The sequence below is a fragment of the Thamnophis sirtalis genome, unplaced genomic scaffold (genome assembly GCF_051295495.1).
Source record: "Thamnophis sirtalis isolate CommonGarterSnake01/CBP01778 unplaced genomic scaffold, rThaSir2_p1.2 scaffold_1, whole genome shotgun sequence".
In the NCBI taxonomy this organism is placed as follows: Eukaryota; Metazoa; Chordata; class Lepidosauria; order Squamata; family Natricidae; genus Thamnophis; species Thamnophis sirtalis.
In genome coordinates, this window is record NW_028261381.1 from 106,095,981 (window position 1) to 106,111,177 (window position 15,197).

The 15,197-nt window shown below is 37.9% G+C and overlaps 1 protein-coding gene across 4 annotated transcripts in view; it reads left to right on the top strand.

The window, feature by feature from the left end:
- Nucleotides 1-15,197, top strand: part of NR1H3 (nuclear receptor subfamily 1 group H member 3) — a 35,847-nt gene that overhangs the window by 16,684 nt on the left and 3,966 nt on the right. For all 4 annotated transcript variants that reach the window (XM_087720531.1, XM_087720510.1, XM_087720526.1 and 1 more), the window contains exons 3-7: nucleotides 4,828-5,050; nucleotides 6,573-6,839; nucleotides 10,779-10,987; nucleotides 11,471-11,650; nucleotides 14,048-14,147. In XM_087720531.1, coding sequence (XP_087576657.1) covers nucleotides 4,936-5,050; nucleotides 6,573-6,839; nucleotides 10,779-10,987; nucleotides 11,471-11,650; nucleotides 14,048-14,147 — 871 coding nt within the window. In that variant the 5' untranslated portion in view covers nucleotides 4,828-4,935. The remainder of the gene's footprint in view (nucleotides 1-4,827; nucleotides 5,051-6,572; nucleotides 6,840-10,778; nucleotides 10,988-11,470; nucleotides 11,651-14,047; nucleotides 14,148-15,197) is intronic.

A 15,197-nucleotide genomic window follows, 5' to 3' on the forward strand; every position in this document is an offset into this window, starting at 1 on the left:
AAACAGTATTTAATTTTTGATCACTGAAAAAATCTATGTTAGATTAGATTAAAATAATTATATATAAGCAACAATAGTTTTTATAAGAGTGATCCCCAAAAAACTTGCTTATGAGCTATCCAAAAACTACAAATTTCTGTCAAAAGAAATTGTTATAATATTTCATTATAACAATTTGTTTCCAATGGTCTTAAGATCTTTCCAACTATTTTCAGATTCTGAATTTCTCAAACTTCCCAGAGTATAGCAGTAAAACTATGGATTTTTTAATAACACATGAAAAGGTGCTTCAAATGTTTATTCCATAAGTCCAGTGTAATTTTAATTTATGTTGGCACTAGCCAATCACCATCATATGCTGGATATTCAATCCCTGTGTCAGTGTGAGTGGAAGAGCATAAACAGCATAATTCTCCTCTCCAAGACAACCTTCAGCATGTAGAATTGGCCTATTCTGTGTGTTTATTTTGAGTATGGATCTTTAAGATTCCACACATACCGTATTTTTTGGAGTATAAGAAGCACCGGATTATAAGACACACCAAGGTTTTGAAGAGGCAAATTTTTAAAAAGTAGGTAGATATATAGAGGGATAGAGAGGGAGAGAAAGAGAGAGAAATACAGTAGGTAGGTAGGGAGAGAGGGAATAGTTAGGTAGATAGGTCGATAACGGGATAGAGAGAGAGAAATAGAGATAGAAAGATAGAGAAATACAGTAGGTAGGTAGGTAGGTAGATTGGGAGAGAGGGTGTGTGTAGGTAGGTAGAGGGATAGAGAGGGAGAAATATATATAGAGAGAAATACAGTAGATAGATAGGGAGAGAGAGAGTGAGTAGTTAGGTAGGTAGATAAAGGGATAGAGAGATAGAGAAATGAGAGATAGAGAAATACAATAGATAAATAGGGAGAAAGAGTGCGTAGGTAGGTAGAGGGATTATATATATAGAGAGAAATAGAGGGATAGAGAGAGAAATACAGTAGATAGGTAGGTGTTTCTGCTGACACAGCACTTGCTCAATGTAATTCTCATCAATCAGTTAAAGAGAGCTTTCCAAAAGGAAAAAAAAGTTTTTGCACTCTGCAAACCTCCCAAAGGTTGCACATTTTTTTTAAAAAAAGGCATGAATAGCCTTGGGGGGCACTTGCAAGTGTGCTCCTAGGGGGTGGGGGGCCAAAAACAAGCAAAAACTGGCTTGTTTTTCACAAAAACATGCCCGTTTTTCATAAAAAAAATTGCATGCATAGCCTTATGGAGGCTTATAGAGTGCTGTTGGGGACTGGGGGGGGGGGAAGGCTGTTTTTGCTCATTTCTGCCCTCCCCAGCCTCCAGGAGCTCTCTGAAAGCCTCCATAAGGGTATGGACGGCCATTTTGGTGAAGAAGGGGGGCTTCGGGAGGCAAAAAATGCTGTATTCGGTGTATAAGACGCACCTAGATTTTCAGCCTCTTTTTTGAGGAAAAAAAGGTGCATTGTATAGTCAGAAAAATATGGTACATGTGTGAGAGAGATAAGGGTCAGAAGATTCAGATGTCACCTATCCCAACATCATTTAAAAAGGCTGTAAAAATAAACTTTTAGGTCTTTTAAGATTGAATTGTCGCTATAATTGAGATTAGGAAATTGTTACCTATGTTGATTAATAGTTTTATATTTTTGCTTTCATGGTTTATTGCAAGCATTGGGAATTGGTTTCTGATTATGATATAAGAAAACAAATAATTTGAAGATGAAGATTATTCTGACTTCATTGTCATGTTTCCCATTGAAGCATCACTGCAAATTTCTTTTAGTTTTCTAATTCTCTAACATACATCCTTCCTTTGAAAATATTTCATGTTATAAAGATGTTATTAACACCATACAGTCTTTGATTTCAAAGTTTACTGTAGTCGTGAATGTTCCTAATTGGGACCTTTTACTAGAGAATCATTATGCGCCTGAAACTGCTTATGGATCCATAAAACTAGTATGTGATATTTTAAAAATGTCTTCAATGCTATCTTTTGTTGCAGCACAAATAGAATTTAGCATCCGAGTAAACAAATCAGCAAAAGACATATAGCTCACATCCAATCATATATATGTTATTGGTTTACTTGTGTGTTTCTCTTAAGCCTCTATAGTCTTTCAAGAAAAATCAGGAGCTGACCATATTTTTGTGACCAGGGCCTATATTTAGTGTGTGGGGAGAGAGATAAAAAGTGTGATGAGCAAAAACATTACAAAGTTGGTGAGGAGAAAATCACCTTAGAGCAGTGATGGCAAACCTTTTTGGCACCGAGTGCCCAAACCTAAATCTGTGTGTGTGCGTGCATGCATGCGCTGGAGCACCTGAAATCTGGAGACCAGCTGGCCGGCGTTCACATACTTTGTTTTTTGGCTGTTTGGGGAAGTTTTTCAAACCATTTTCAGGTTGTTTTTCAGACCATTTTCAGGCCTTTTTTCAGGCTGTTTTTGGGCTGTTCTCAGGCTGTTTTCTAGTGCTCCGGTACCCTTGAAGACCAGCTAGCCAGAGCACATGTGCACGCCAGAAACCAAAAGAGTAACTAGCAATGGTGTACGCACCCACAGTGCCACCTCTGGCATGCGTGCCATAGGTTCTCCATCACGGCCTTAGAGATGGTGTTTCTGGTTTCAGCAGGAATTTGGGAGTCTGCTTCATGAATCGAGTAGGTGTTTTTTGCTTTGAGAAGCTGTAAATGTACTTTTTTGACAACTGTATTGCTATAACTCAGTGGTGCACTTTATAATTGGAAGATGCAATGGAAGAGGTTATTTTTAGTTCCAGGAGCATCATGAAAATGTTGAATTTGATGGTTACTTATCTCCAAATTATTCAGCTCTCCTTTACTCTTCCCAGATTTGTCTTTCCCCCCATATATACATCATTTTCTCTGCAGTTTGAGAAAAGTGGGAAATAGATCCATTAGAATGGACCCACAGTATGCAACATGCATCAATTCTTGTTAATCATTGGCCTCTTATTCATTATCTAATTGACAGTGACATTGATATTTAAGTGTATCTGTATCTCAGTAGAGAAAAATAAAATAGGACATGGTTGCTCTTATGATGACCAAAAGATATAAGAAATGTCTGGGTACTGCAGTAGGAACAATATTATTTTTATTTAATTGAAGAATTAACAGTGTAGAATTGATTTTCCCATTCAGGTATTTAAGGTCCATGAAATAGCAATGAACCAAGAGAGCCAGGCAAGATGACTGGGAAGTAAACACACACATGAGATTACCTAGCTACTGCAGGCACTTAAAATGGAATTTAGAAGCATTTTAAAGAAGAAACTGTGATCAACAAGTTATCAAGTTCACTGCAAGGGAACAGAGAAGAGTGATGCTCACTTCTGACTGTTGTTTATTTTCTTCAGAGATGCACTACAACTTCCTCAGTTCTAAATGCCGACATCACTTTTTCCCAGTCAAAAACTGTACTAAGTAACAAGTTTCACTTTGGGCGCCTGCTTTGGCCTCTGCATGTGATGACATTTCGATTTTGAAATTCCCTTAGTCAAGCATTCATATCCTTTTCTTTGGCTCCAGCTGTCTGGCAATACACCCTGTTTCCTGGCACTTTCTACCCTTCGGTACTACTTTGCAGCAGCATTGCTTAACTTACTGAGCTGACAGCAGCAAAAGACCAAATTGAATTTTTTTCCAGATATCTAGGTGGAGCAATTCAGTCTTTTCCTCTTTTAACGTATCTAGATCCTCTTTGATTTTTTTTTAATAAGGAAGTTTGGTTAAATATATCTCATATAACCATTCAGCAGATGTTCTCTGAAGTAGGTTTTCTACTGGGGTAATGTTACCTTTCATTAACTCAAGAGATTTGCTAGAATGAAAATTACCACAGTGAAGTTTTAGTTTGGCATGTAAGGAGAGCATTACAATCAGTTCACCTGCTGCAAACCAGGTGAACTCTCTTCACTGCTTCTAAGGTTCTAAAAATGGTAATCAGGGCAATATGCTTTACTGGGAATAGCTGAACCTAGAACTTTGCGAAAGTTATAATTAATGAAAAAAGACGTATTAGCTTTCAGGCAAGTCGGCTGTTTTGCTCCTTCCTTCCTTTCTTTCTTCCTTCCTTCCTTCCCTCCCTCCCTCTCTCCCTCCTTCCCTCCCTCCCTCCCACACTACAGTATTTCAGAATCTTTATTTCTTTGGCAGGAAGCTACCTTAGTTTTTAATTGTTTTTAATGATAGGTATGAAATAGTTTTAAAGTTTTACTGTTTACTCTTTTCTTACTTAGGTTTCTGATCTGCCTAAAGAAGTATGTTTTTGGAGATAAACAAATAATAAAAAAATAGAATACATGAATTAAAAGTGAAAAAGCCTTATTGGCTTCTTCACTTTTTATACAACTTTTCCAAACTGATATCCTTCAGATCTGCTGGAAATACAATTCCCAATGTTACCCATCAGTACAGAGCAGCACATTTGGAGGGCACCAAGTTGGAAAATGCTACTTACGATAATCTGGTTATGGCAGTCCTGGAGAAGCTAGGATGGAGCACTATGTACAACCTCTTGAGCTGCTGTATGAAAAGTTGGTTGAAAACCAACATAATTAAAACACTATTTCTATTATAAGTATTATATTATTGATAAAAATAATATTTATATTTCTAACAGAAAAATTAAGTTTTATTTGAAAAGAAGCATTTTTTAGTTAAAGGAGACAAACTAATTCTTTGAGGTTGAATAATTGCAGATGGCAGCAGCCTGGGTGGATACTGTTGTGTGTTGTAGTATGGAAACAAAAGACTTCCATATAACTTTGGGAATTCTGTTTTTCTTTTATTATAGCTTTTGTTTTTCTCCATTTTATGAAGTCATTGTAAGACTGCATGCAAACATCCTGAGTATGTTCATAGACATGCTTTAGAGATCACAAGAGCGTGTAGAATAGCCACCATGGGTCCCACTCAGCTTGTCACACAGAACCATGGGAAGAAGACAAGTGTTTTTAACATGGAGGAAAAAGTATTTGCACTTTTCCAGAATTCAGAGATTCCCTCTGAACCTAGAGGTAAGAGTACATTCTTGTTTTAATTCATAGGTTTTGAATGTAGTACCAAATTATCTCTATGTTAAATCAAATCGTGTGATAGGCTTACGTGGTGGAATTCTAGGTAGCACTATGGATTTCATGAAATTCTAAAACAGTTTCTGCACATTAAAAACAAAACAATCTCCATTCAAGCAATGCATTATAGGATAATGGGTATAATAATAACTATGGAATATGATATGGATATTGAATCCGGAATAAATTTTGGGTCTAATTTTGAAAAAAGGTAAAGGAAAATCCTGGGAAGAAATGTAGAGGGAAAGAAATGAGAAGGTCTAAAATGTTTGCCAAGGGGTGGTGGTGTTTGGCTGAGTTTTTCTGAGTTTTGAAAAATGTTGGAAAGAAACATTTCTGTTTCTGGTATGAACAGTAGTCACCTGCTTAAAGTGAATAGTCTGGATTATTTATGATTTCAAAAGTTTATATAGTTGATTCAAGAAACTGTAAAATATAAATGAAAAGTATGTTGGACTTTGCTTTCAAAATCCCCAAGGAGCAAGACCAATAGCTATATTACCCAAGGAACTATGGGGACTGAAGTCTCCTGAAATTGGTTCCCAGAATTCTCTGGCTAATATGGCATTAGACTGGTAAATGCTCTCCTAGTCAAAAACAACCCTGATGCCTGCTGTCCAACCCACTGAACGTCAGACTTTCTAAAAAGGAAACATGATCATATGAGCTAATTCTATTTTATTGTAAGGCTACATTAACAGAATCGTGCAAGTCTGAAAGTATAGATCCCCTGCTGTCTTCTTTAGAGCCTAAAACCTAAAAGGATATCTCTTCTTTGTCCACCTCCGATGCAGCTTCTCTTATCTCACTGCTCCTAGGCAGCATCTCTTCCCCATTTCCCAAAGCCATTCCCACATACCGTTACGTATTACACAGAGAGACCAAGACAACCAATAATAATATTTTCTTTAGTTACCCATTCTCTGTGTCTGTTACCTTTATATGTGAAACACACTAGATTTTTATTTCCAGGTCCTCCCAGAGTCTAATAGCTGCTGATTCTTTTAAAATAGATATCTAGATAGAAATGGGAATTGCTTGATTAACTACATATATTGCTCAGTTTTAATCCAGTATTCTAGCTTTGTATTTGAAGAGATATTTAATACAATGGGTACAGAATTCTTACCTCAATTATTCCTATACATTCTGAGATGATATAATTATTTTTCATAATACTAATTGAATCATCTGCATTATAGTCCTATGGCCCTAGAAATGCATTGAACACCATTGGGTAAATATTATTAGAACATGTTAGTATATCCAGAGGAGATCTTCCTTCACCACAGGTCCTTATGTACTTTGATTCCACGTACATGTAATGTTTCAGCTTTCTCCAAAGCCAGCATGTTATTATGTATGGGGAAAAAAACTGTTAGCATGCATCCATCATGAGAAGCTTTTCTCTCATTTTCAGATCTTATTTCAGAGTCTTTCCTTTCATCCCTTTTCTCTGCTTTAGAAAACCCTCCCCTGAAAAGGAAGAAGGGGCCAGCCCCCAAGATGCTAGGAAATGAGGTGTGCAGCGTATGTGGGGACAAAGCCTCCGGCTTCCATTACAATGTCCTGAGTTGCGAGGGCTGCAAAGGTTTTTTCCGACGCAGTGTGATCAAAGGGGCCCAATATATCTGCAAGAACAGTGGCAGATGTGAGATGGATACGTACATGCGCCGGAAATGTCAGGAGTGTCGGTTACGCAAGTGCTATGAAGCAGGCATGCGAGAGCAATGTAAGTACCTAGTGTGGGAATACCAAGGACCATTCTGGAGATATTGCTTTATAAAGACAAAAATGTTTCCTTTAGCTACATTTCATAATAAAGCTGCCAGTACTCTCTCTGGTCATAGAACCTCAATCACCTAATAAAATAATGTTGTAAAGTAAGCATTTTGAATAAAATATGCTTAAATTAAATTATTTAAATTATTTTTTATTTGAATTTTTACAAAGTTCAAAATATTTAAGACCATTAATACCTGAACTGTTTATCTCAGATTAGGTTGGGACAATGTTCAAGCTGCTGTTTGTTAGGAGGTTTTTCCCCAATTATGGTATGCTTTTGTTTGTTTCAAAAGGATTTAGAACCTTGCTGTTCTGAAAATTAATTCATTTTTTTCATTGAAAAAAAGCACATTTTATATTGCTACTATCCTAATCCTTTATACTCCTTTGATAGGATGTAACTGGATATTTGCACATCCCTTAAAATTCATATTTTAATTTACCAGATAGATTTCCTAAATGTTTCAATCTCTCCAGGTTCAGTATGGGGAAAAAAATCCCAAATTGTTCTCTTTGTCAGGTAGCTGTAAAGTATGCATGTAAAATACAACTGTAAAGTGCCAGGTATTTTATCTCTGTTACTAAATGGTAAAACAGCTGAGGTTCAACGTAGTAGCAGACTTCATAAGGTAACTTCTACTTCACAGCACTTTTCTTTACAAACGCATTCTGCCAGTCACATGATTTAATGCTAACATTGTTCTTAGACATTACAAAATAGATATTTTGGAAAAAAGATTCTGCAAAAGATGGCCCTTCTTTTTAAGAACCAGACATGGAATAATTCCACTCGATAATCACAATAGTGCATTCAAAAATATGATAATGTGATTGTATTTTAGCTAAGCCAGTTGCTTACTACTTGACCAATTTATAATTTGAAGTACATCATGAAACTGGAGTCTCGCTGTATTCCTCTTAAGAAAAAAAAATCATTTTTAAAATTAAAGTACAAATCTATTGTGGGATAATAGAGACCTAATACCTAATAAATAAGGTAACAAAATAGGCTAGTATATTATATTTGACAGCCAGTTTAGTGTAATGGTTAAAGCAGGGGTGTCAAACTGGATTTCATTGAGGGCCGCATAAGGGTTGTGTTTGACCTTGGGGGTGGCCTGGCTGAGATGGGCAGGTGGGCATGGTCAGCTCGACATCACTCGTGTCAGGGGCACCTGTGGTGGGCAAGTGTTAAGGCAGGACATCCCTCAGACCCTCCCTCCCTCTCATAATTTCCTTCCTTCCTTCCATCCTTCCTTCCTCCCTCCCTTCCCTTCCCTTCTTTTTCCTTTCCTCTTCATTCTTTCTTCTTCCTTCCCCTTTCCTTATTTTTCCTTTCTTGTTCTCTTCCATTCTTCCCTTCTTTTTCTTTCCTCTTTCCCTTTCTCCTTTCCTGTCCTTTCTTGGATGCTCAAATGCAAGAGTGGAAACATTTCTCCTTTTGTTTTGTTTTTAGTTTGTTTTAGTTTGTTTTGCTAGCTCTCTGCCAGCAAAAATGGAGCCCGATTTTGCTGGTAGTGGCATCCCAGGCCGGTCCTTTTCTGTTTCCAAAGCAGCCCCATGGGTCAGATCTAAGCACCCCACAGGCTGCATCTGGCCCACAGGCCCCTGGATTATGGCATCAGGTTAGAAACTAGGAGACTGTGAGTTCTAATGCTGCCTTGGGCACAAAGCCAGCTGGATGATCTTGGGCCACTGATTTTCTCTCAGCCCTACAAAGGAGATAGTGGCAAACCATTTTTGAAAATCCTTGCAAGAAAACTGCAAGGACTTGTCCAGGCAATCTCCAAGAATGGGACACAATTGAACAGAAAAAAAATCATATCCACATAAACAAATCATTAGAAGTTTTTATATTAGAATTTAACAGTTCAAACCACAGGGAAAAGGGCGGCCTATAAATCCTAATAAAATACAAAAATACCATCCTAGAATTAGTTTTCTAATTTGGGCAACTAAAATACTGTAGCTCCTGTACAAGTTCAATTTCATACTTTTCTTAGATTTTAGACCTTAGACTAATTTATTTAGTAATTCATGATTGTTTCACTACAATGGGGCTATATGATAGCATCTTCTCCCAGATCATAAAATATTCTTCCTTCAAACATGCTTCTCAATGTATACAATCTTATGACAGGCAAATATAAGTATAACCAGTGGTGGGTTTCAAAATATTTTGGAACCTTTTCTGTAGGTGTGGCCTGCTTTGTGGGAGGGGCTTGCTGGCTATGTAACCTGGTGGGAGTGGCTTGCCAGCCATTTGGCTGAGTGGGAATGGCTTGGCAGTCATGTGACTTGGTGGGCGTGACCAACTTGTAAAATGTGGTGAAATTCACTTAATAATGCTCTTGCTTAGCAACCGAAATGTTGGCTCAGAAACTCTGGCATTTGAAGCATGCAAGTCTTAAAGCTGTCAAGTTACAAGATCCTTGCACCCCTAACCCTTTAGAAAAAAACCCAGGGGTGTTCAAACTTGACAGCTTTAAGACTTGTGGACTCCAACTCCCAGAATTCCTCCTCCAGTCATGTTGGCTCATAAACTCTGGCATTGAAGTGTGCAAGTCTTAAAGCTGTCAAGTTACAAGATCCTTGCACCCCTAACCCTTTAGAAAAAAACCCCCAGGGATGTTCAAACTTGACAGCTTTTAGATAGGACTCTTAGAGGTGGGTGGAGAAATTGGTAAGCCAGCCAATCAGTGAGAGGCAGGCGGGCAAGTGTGGTGCAGATGGGTGGGGGGAGGGAGCTGGAACCGGTTCTAAATGGCACTGTACATTTGTGGAACCTCTTCTATAGAAGAGCTTAGAACTGGCAGGAACCCACCCCTGAGTATAACCATATTGCTAAGTATCTGGAATCTCTATGCAGCATCGTTACAATCTTCTGTTACTCTTCTTAAAGTCAATGTATGGATACATTGTCCTTTTAGTTCTTATTTAAATTGATAATCAATCAATCAATCTACCTACCTACCTACCTACCTACCTACCTACCCACCCACCCACCCACCCACCCACCCACCCACCCACCCACCCACCCATCCATCCATCCATCCATCCATCCATCCATCCATCCATCCATTTTATATTATCATTAATATTATATTAGTTCTGTATGTATGTATGTACCAGGACTTCAAGCAATTTCAACCAAACTTGGTACACAGATGGCTTACCCTCTGGAAGCACATACTAGCAGGGGGGGAACCCCCTGGTGTGTGCATGTGTCTCTGTGTGTGTGTCTGTGAATGCCTGACCTGTTAAGGAGAGCGAGTGCAGTGTCCTAGAGAGGCAATTGTTTGTGGTGTCAGTTCCTTTGCAGCTTCCTCTGGAAAGCCAGCCATGATGTTCACCCTCCAGTGGACCAAAGGGAAGCGCCTTATGGATTTGGGGCAAAGTGCCAGGATCGTAGACAGTGTGGGAAGGGAGAGGGCAGGGATGATGGGCATGGAAGTAGGGGGAAAAAAGGCCCCTCTCAGTGGCTCCTTGTCAGACAAACACGTCAACGTCTATAAATATCCAGGCAACACCAGGTTATCAGCTAGTGTTATTATAAAATGCTGGTCTAGAATGTAGAATGATTTCTGTTTGCTATCAGTTTATTATCAGAATCCTTTCTAGCCCCTCATTTTATCTGTTTGACCAAATGTTTTTTCACTTGGGTATATTCTGGTTTGAAAGGATATATTTTCTTTTTTCTTTAAGGGATAGATTTGTCCTCTCCTTTTTCCTATTTTTGTGGCTGGGTTTCTTACTGCAAATTATGTTCAATTTAGTCATGGCCGGAGTTGACTTTAAGGCTTTTGCAAAAGTGATTATGTACTGTAAGCTGGTTGGTAGCCATGGTATCATTGATTCCTATCTGTCCTGTGCTCTACATTTATAGGTGTTCTCTCTGAAGAGCAAATCCAGCTGAAGAAACTTAAGAAGCAGGAAGATGATCAAGCCCGGATGATAGCTGTGCGTCAGAACCCACCATCTCCTCCAAGCACCCTTCCCAAAATGACACCAGAGCAGCTTGTTATGATAGAAAAACTTGTTGCAGCTCAACAGCAGTGTAATCAACGGTCTTTCACAGATAGGCTCAAAGTGACGGTAAAAGCACGGTTTTTTGTGGGTTGTTAAATAGGAGAAAGCAGGCACACACTGATCTTCACTAAACTTTCTTTTGATTTTGTATAGTGACCTTATGGAATAATACCTCATACTTAATAGACAGTGCATTCATGTTGTAATAGTCTCCAGAGACCCAATGGGGTCTGTATAATAGACTGAGAGGAGCTTGCTTTATATCTTTCAGTTACTGTGGTCAAAGACCTGAAAGAATAGTTGGTGGAAACTTGCTTGTTTTGAGGTGGAATGACTCTGAATTCCTAGTGACAAAGGATAGTGTAACATGTTCTGGAGGGATTGTATACCATATTAACCAGATATAATATTAGTTTTGTTTAGACCAAACTTGTATGAGAGCTATGAGATCATTAGTGAGACTAATTTCAATGGACTTCCTGTTTTTAATTTCTACTCTTATTAAAGTCTTCTTCTTTCCCACTTTGTGGGTTTGCTATTTAATTGCAGCCGTGGCCTCGGATTTCAGATCCTCTTCATCGTGAAGCACGACAACAGCGCTTTGCTCATTTCACAGAGCTTGCCATCATTTCTGTGCAGGAAATTGTGGACTTTGCCAAACAGTTGCCAGGTTTCTTGGAACTCACTAGAGAAGACCAAATTGCTCTTTTGAAGACTTCTACAATAGAAGTAAGTACTCTTCCATTTTCCCTTGGCTCTTACTAGAGGAGCAGGAGGCATCTGTAGTCAGGATGGTCTTTGCACACCTGAACGTTGTATACCAGTTGTGCCAATTTGTGGAGTGGAGATTTTGTTTACAGTCATTCATGACTTGTGACCTCATGCAATGTGTTCCTTATGTGGCTATCCTTGAAGAGCATTTTGAAACCTCAGCTGGTGCATAATTTGGCTGCACAGGTAATAAATGGTGACAGATATTTGACACAGGTAACACCATTGCTATGTGAGCTTCATTGCTTCTGTACAATTCAAGCTGCTAGTTATCATGTTTATCACTTGAGTTATCTAAAGGATTATCTTATCTCAGCCATTGCTACCTGTCCAATTCAGTTTGGCAAGTTGGGTGTATTAGGAGTCAGGCAAGGAAAGTTGGTTGGCAGGGAATAGTAGGAGACATATCTTTTCTGCTGAAGCTTCTGCCCTCTGGAATATTCTCCCTTCAGAGATTAGGATAAACTTGATGCTTGGCATTCCATAAAGCTGTGAAGATCTGGTTATATGTGTGGGCCTAGGGCCCTGAATACACTAAGGGCTTTGGTTTTTTGCCTTTGTTAACATCTACAGCAATAGTATTACTCAGCAACCATATACATTTATTTTATATTCTTAAAATTGTATTCCACCTAAAATCACTTGTGAGATAGGAAACTATAGAAATCAAATAAATAAATAAACAAATTGGCATACATGAGAGTATATGTGCCGTTTCCTTTTGTATTATCTAATGGCAAAAGAGAGAAACTGTTTATTTCTTTTATTAATGTCTGACTAGAACAATTTCAAGATCAAAGAACATTTTAAAAGTCACATGCTTAATGAGCAAACTATTAATTTTAAGTTAAAGTTTTCTGATGTTAGCTTTCCAGGATTTAAACATCAGTTCATTCCTTTATGATGGTTGTCAGCATGCGTCAGTATACCCAAGTGACATCTCTGCTGTGTGAATGGCATTGGTTGCCAGATTACTTCCACGTGACTCAAAGTGCTAGTTATCATCTATAATGCCGTACATGGCATACAGCCCAGTTACTGGAAGAGCCAGCAATCTTCCATGGTATCTGCCTGACCAATTTTGGCTAAAAAGGTTGGCATGCTCCAGGTTCCTAAAATTAAACAGTGCCATCTATTAGGTTTATCCTGAGAACTGAATGGCTCCCATCCTGTTGGTATTCTGGAAGGCTGTAAAGATATTTATGCTTTCAGACCTTTTCCTATGGATATTAGATGTTAGTGAGATATTTTGGAGTTTATTAGTTTTACTTTCTTCTTCTGGTTTTATGTCTGTCTGTTATGTTACATTTTTATTTTTTGGTGTATTGTGAGCTGTCCAGACTTGTTAGAGTAAGAAGGCATCAAACTGAGTAACTGACCAACTGACTGAATAAATAAATAAATCATTACCCTGGCTGTTTGAGAAATTCTGAACCTCTAGATCTTAATGAAATTCCAATTGATATTAAGGTGACCATAGAAAGTAGAATGAAGATTTGATCTGAAACCCCAGTCAGTGGAAATGTAGAGTGTGTGGAAAATCACCTTGATATGCAAGAATTGCTATCTAGGCAAAAGGGATTGAGACAAGTTTTAAGCCCAGAGCAGCAAGATAACATTTGGAAGTGACTCAAACAGAAGCTTCCCTAATTACTGGAGTATAAAAAGGGAGAGGAGGTACAGCACAATCAGATTTGCAAGATTCTGTTATTACAATCAATCTCAATAAAAGTAATGTTGGTATTCTTGGGCAGTTTTCTAGGTCTGGTCTACCTAGTGGGGTTCACAGGAACAAGCTTTGATTGGGATCCTAAAAGGATGTCTGGTCGATTAGTACTTTCCTCTTGGCACCTGTATTCTACAGATCTGGGCAAAATATGTGTTTTGAGAATCAAGGAGTCCTTCTTCAGAAAGATAGCCATTCTTCAGAAAGATGAGAGGAAAGCAGAGAATTTTCTCAAATTAGATTCTATAGGGAGAGTTCTTTACTCATGAAGTTGTCCCTGCATCAGTCCAGAGAAATCCCTAACCTTAGGAGAAACGTAAGTGGAGAAAGGAGTGGTGAGAAAGGAGAGGACAAGAAAAATGTTTTTATAGGTTATGTATTTATTTGATCATTTTGTCTCTCATTTTTCTGTACATATTGAACTTTACGACCTAAATAAGTTAAAGAAAAATAAAGCAAAACAGATATATTAAAGGTAATGTACAAATTCTTTTTGATAATTTTTGTTATCAAAAAGTATTTATTTCATCACTTATGATATTTGAGTGCAATAACTCTTTAATTGATTTTATTGTCAGATTTATAATTGTGACTGGTTTTGGTATGTGTGTTGTATATGTATATTCAAGGTGATGCTGTTGGAGACATCTAGGCGCTACAATCCAGAAACTGAAAGCATAACTTTTTTGAAAGATTTGAGTTACAATCGGGATGATTTTTCCAAGGCTGGTGAGTTAAACATATTCCAGAGTTTAAAAGAGATTTGTTCTCCCTGTATGATGGATCAATATTATGGCAACTTGTTTTCTAAAAAATAAAATCAAAATTATTTTATAAAGATTGTAGGCTTAATCCTCAACCTGAAATTTGAGGCAATTTTGGGGGGAATGGCAATCAAGTAATACTATAAAAAATAAAGTTAGGATGGATTAGAAGAGATAATATGGTTTCCCACCAGAACATTTTTGGAGGATATGAAATAGTTACCAAAAACGTGAATATTATGCTATTATATTACCTGACTTCTAGTATAAAGTCTTTTTCTTCTTTTTTGAACTTTCTGTCATCACATATAACTTCATAACTTCCAAATATGTGGTAGAAGATTATAATTAAAGTTTTATCTTGTACTTTATATATAATTCAAAGTGAAAAGCACACCTAATACTCCTACCTCCAATGTTTCCCCACAACAACCACTTTGTGAGGTAAGTTGGGCTGAGACAAAGTGATGGCCTAGAATTCAGTCTCCTGATTTCTAGGCCAGCATCTTCATCACTATACCAAACTGGCAAGATTGGAGTCCAAATGTCATTTTAAGGTGTGCATTGGATTGGGGAAAATCAGATTCAGGTAAATTTTTTAATTATAGAAGCTTATTGGATGATGTTGAGCCCCTCACTCTGATTAATCCCTTAGGGCTATTGAGAAAATTTGGAGAAGGTAGCACTAAGTACTTGAACTTTTGAAAAAAGGGTAGGATATTTGATGTATGTATATATGTATGTATGTATGTAATGTATGGTATGTATGTAGTGGACATGTCTGTGTGTGTGCTCCCAAATGCATGTATGCCCACACACACACATACATGTATATACACAATTTTAAAGGAAGCATATAATTAATTTTTTTTATTTTTCAAGTACAGTGCTTTAACAATGAATACAGAGGTGGGTTGCAAATCCCGGTGCTACCGGTTTGCTCGTGCTCACACATGCGCTTGTGTGACACTTCTGCACATGTGCAGAAGCATTCAGGAGGGTGGATGGTGCCTCC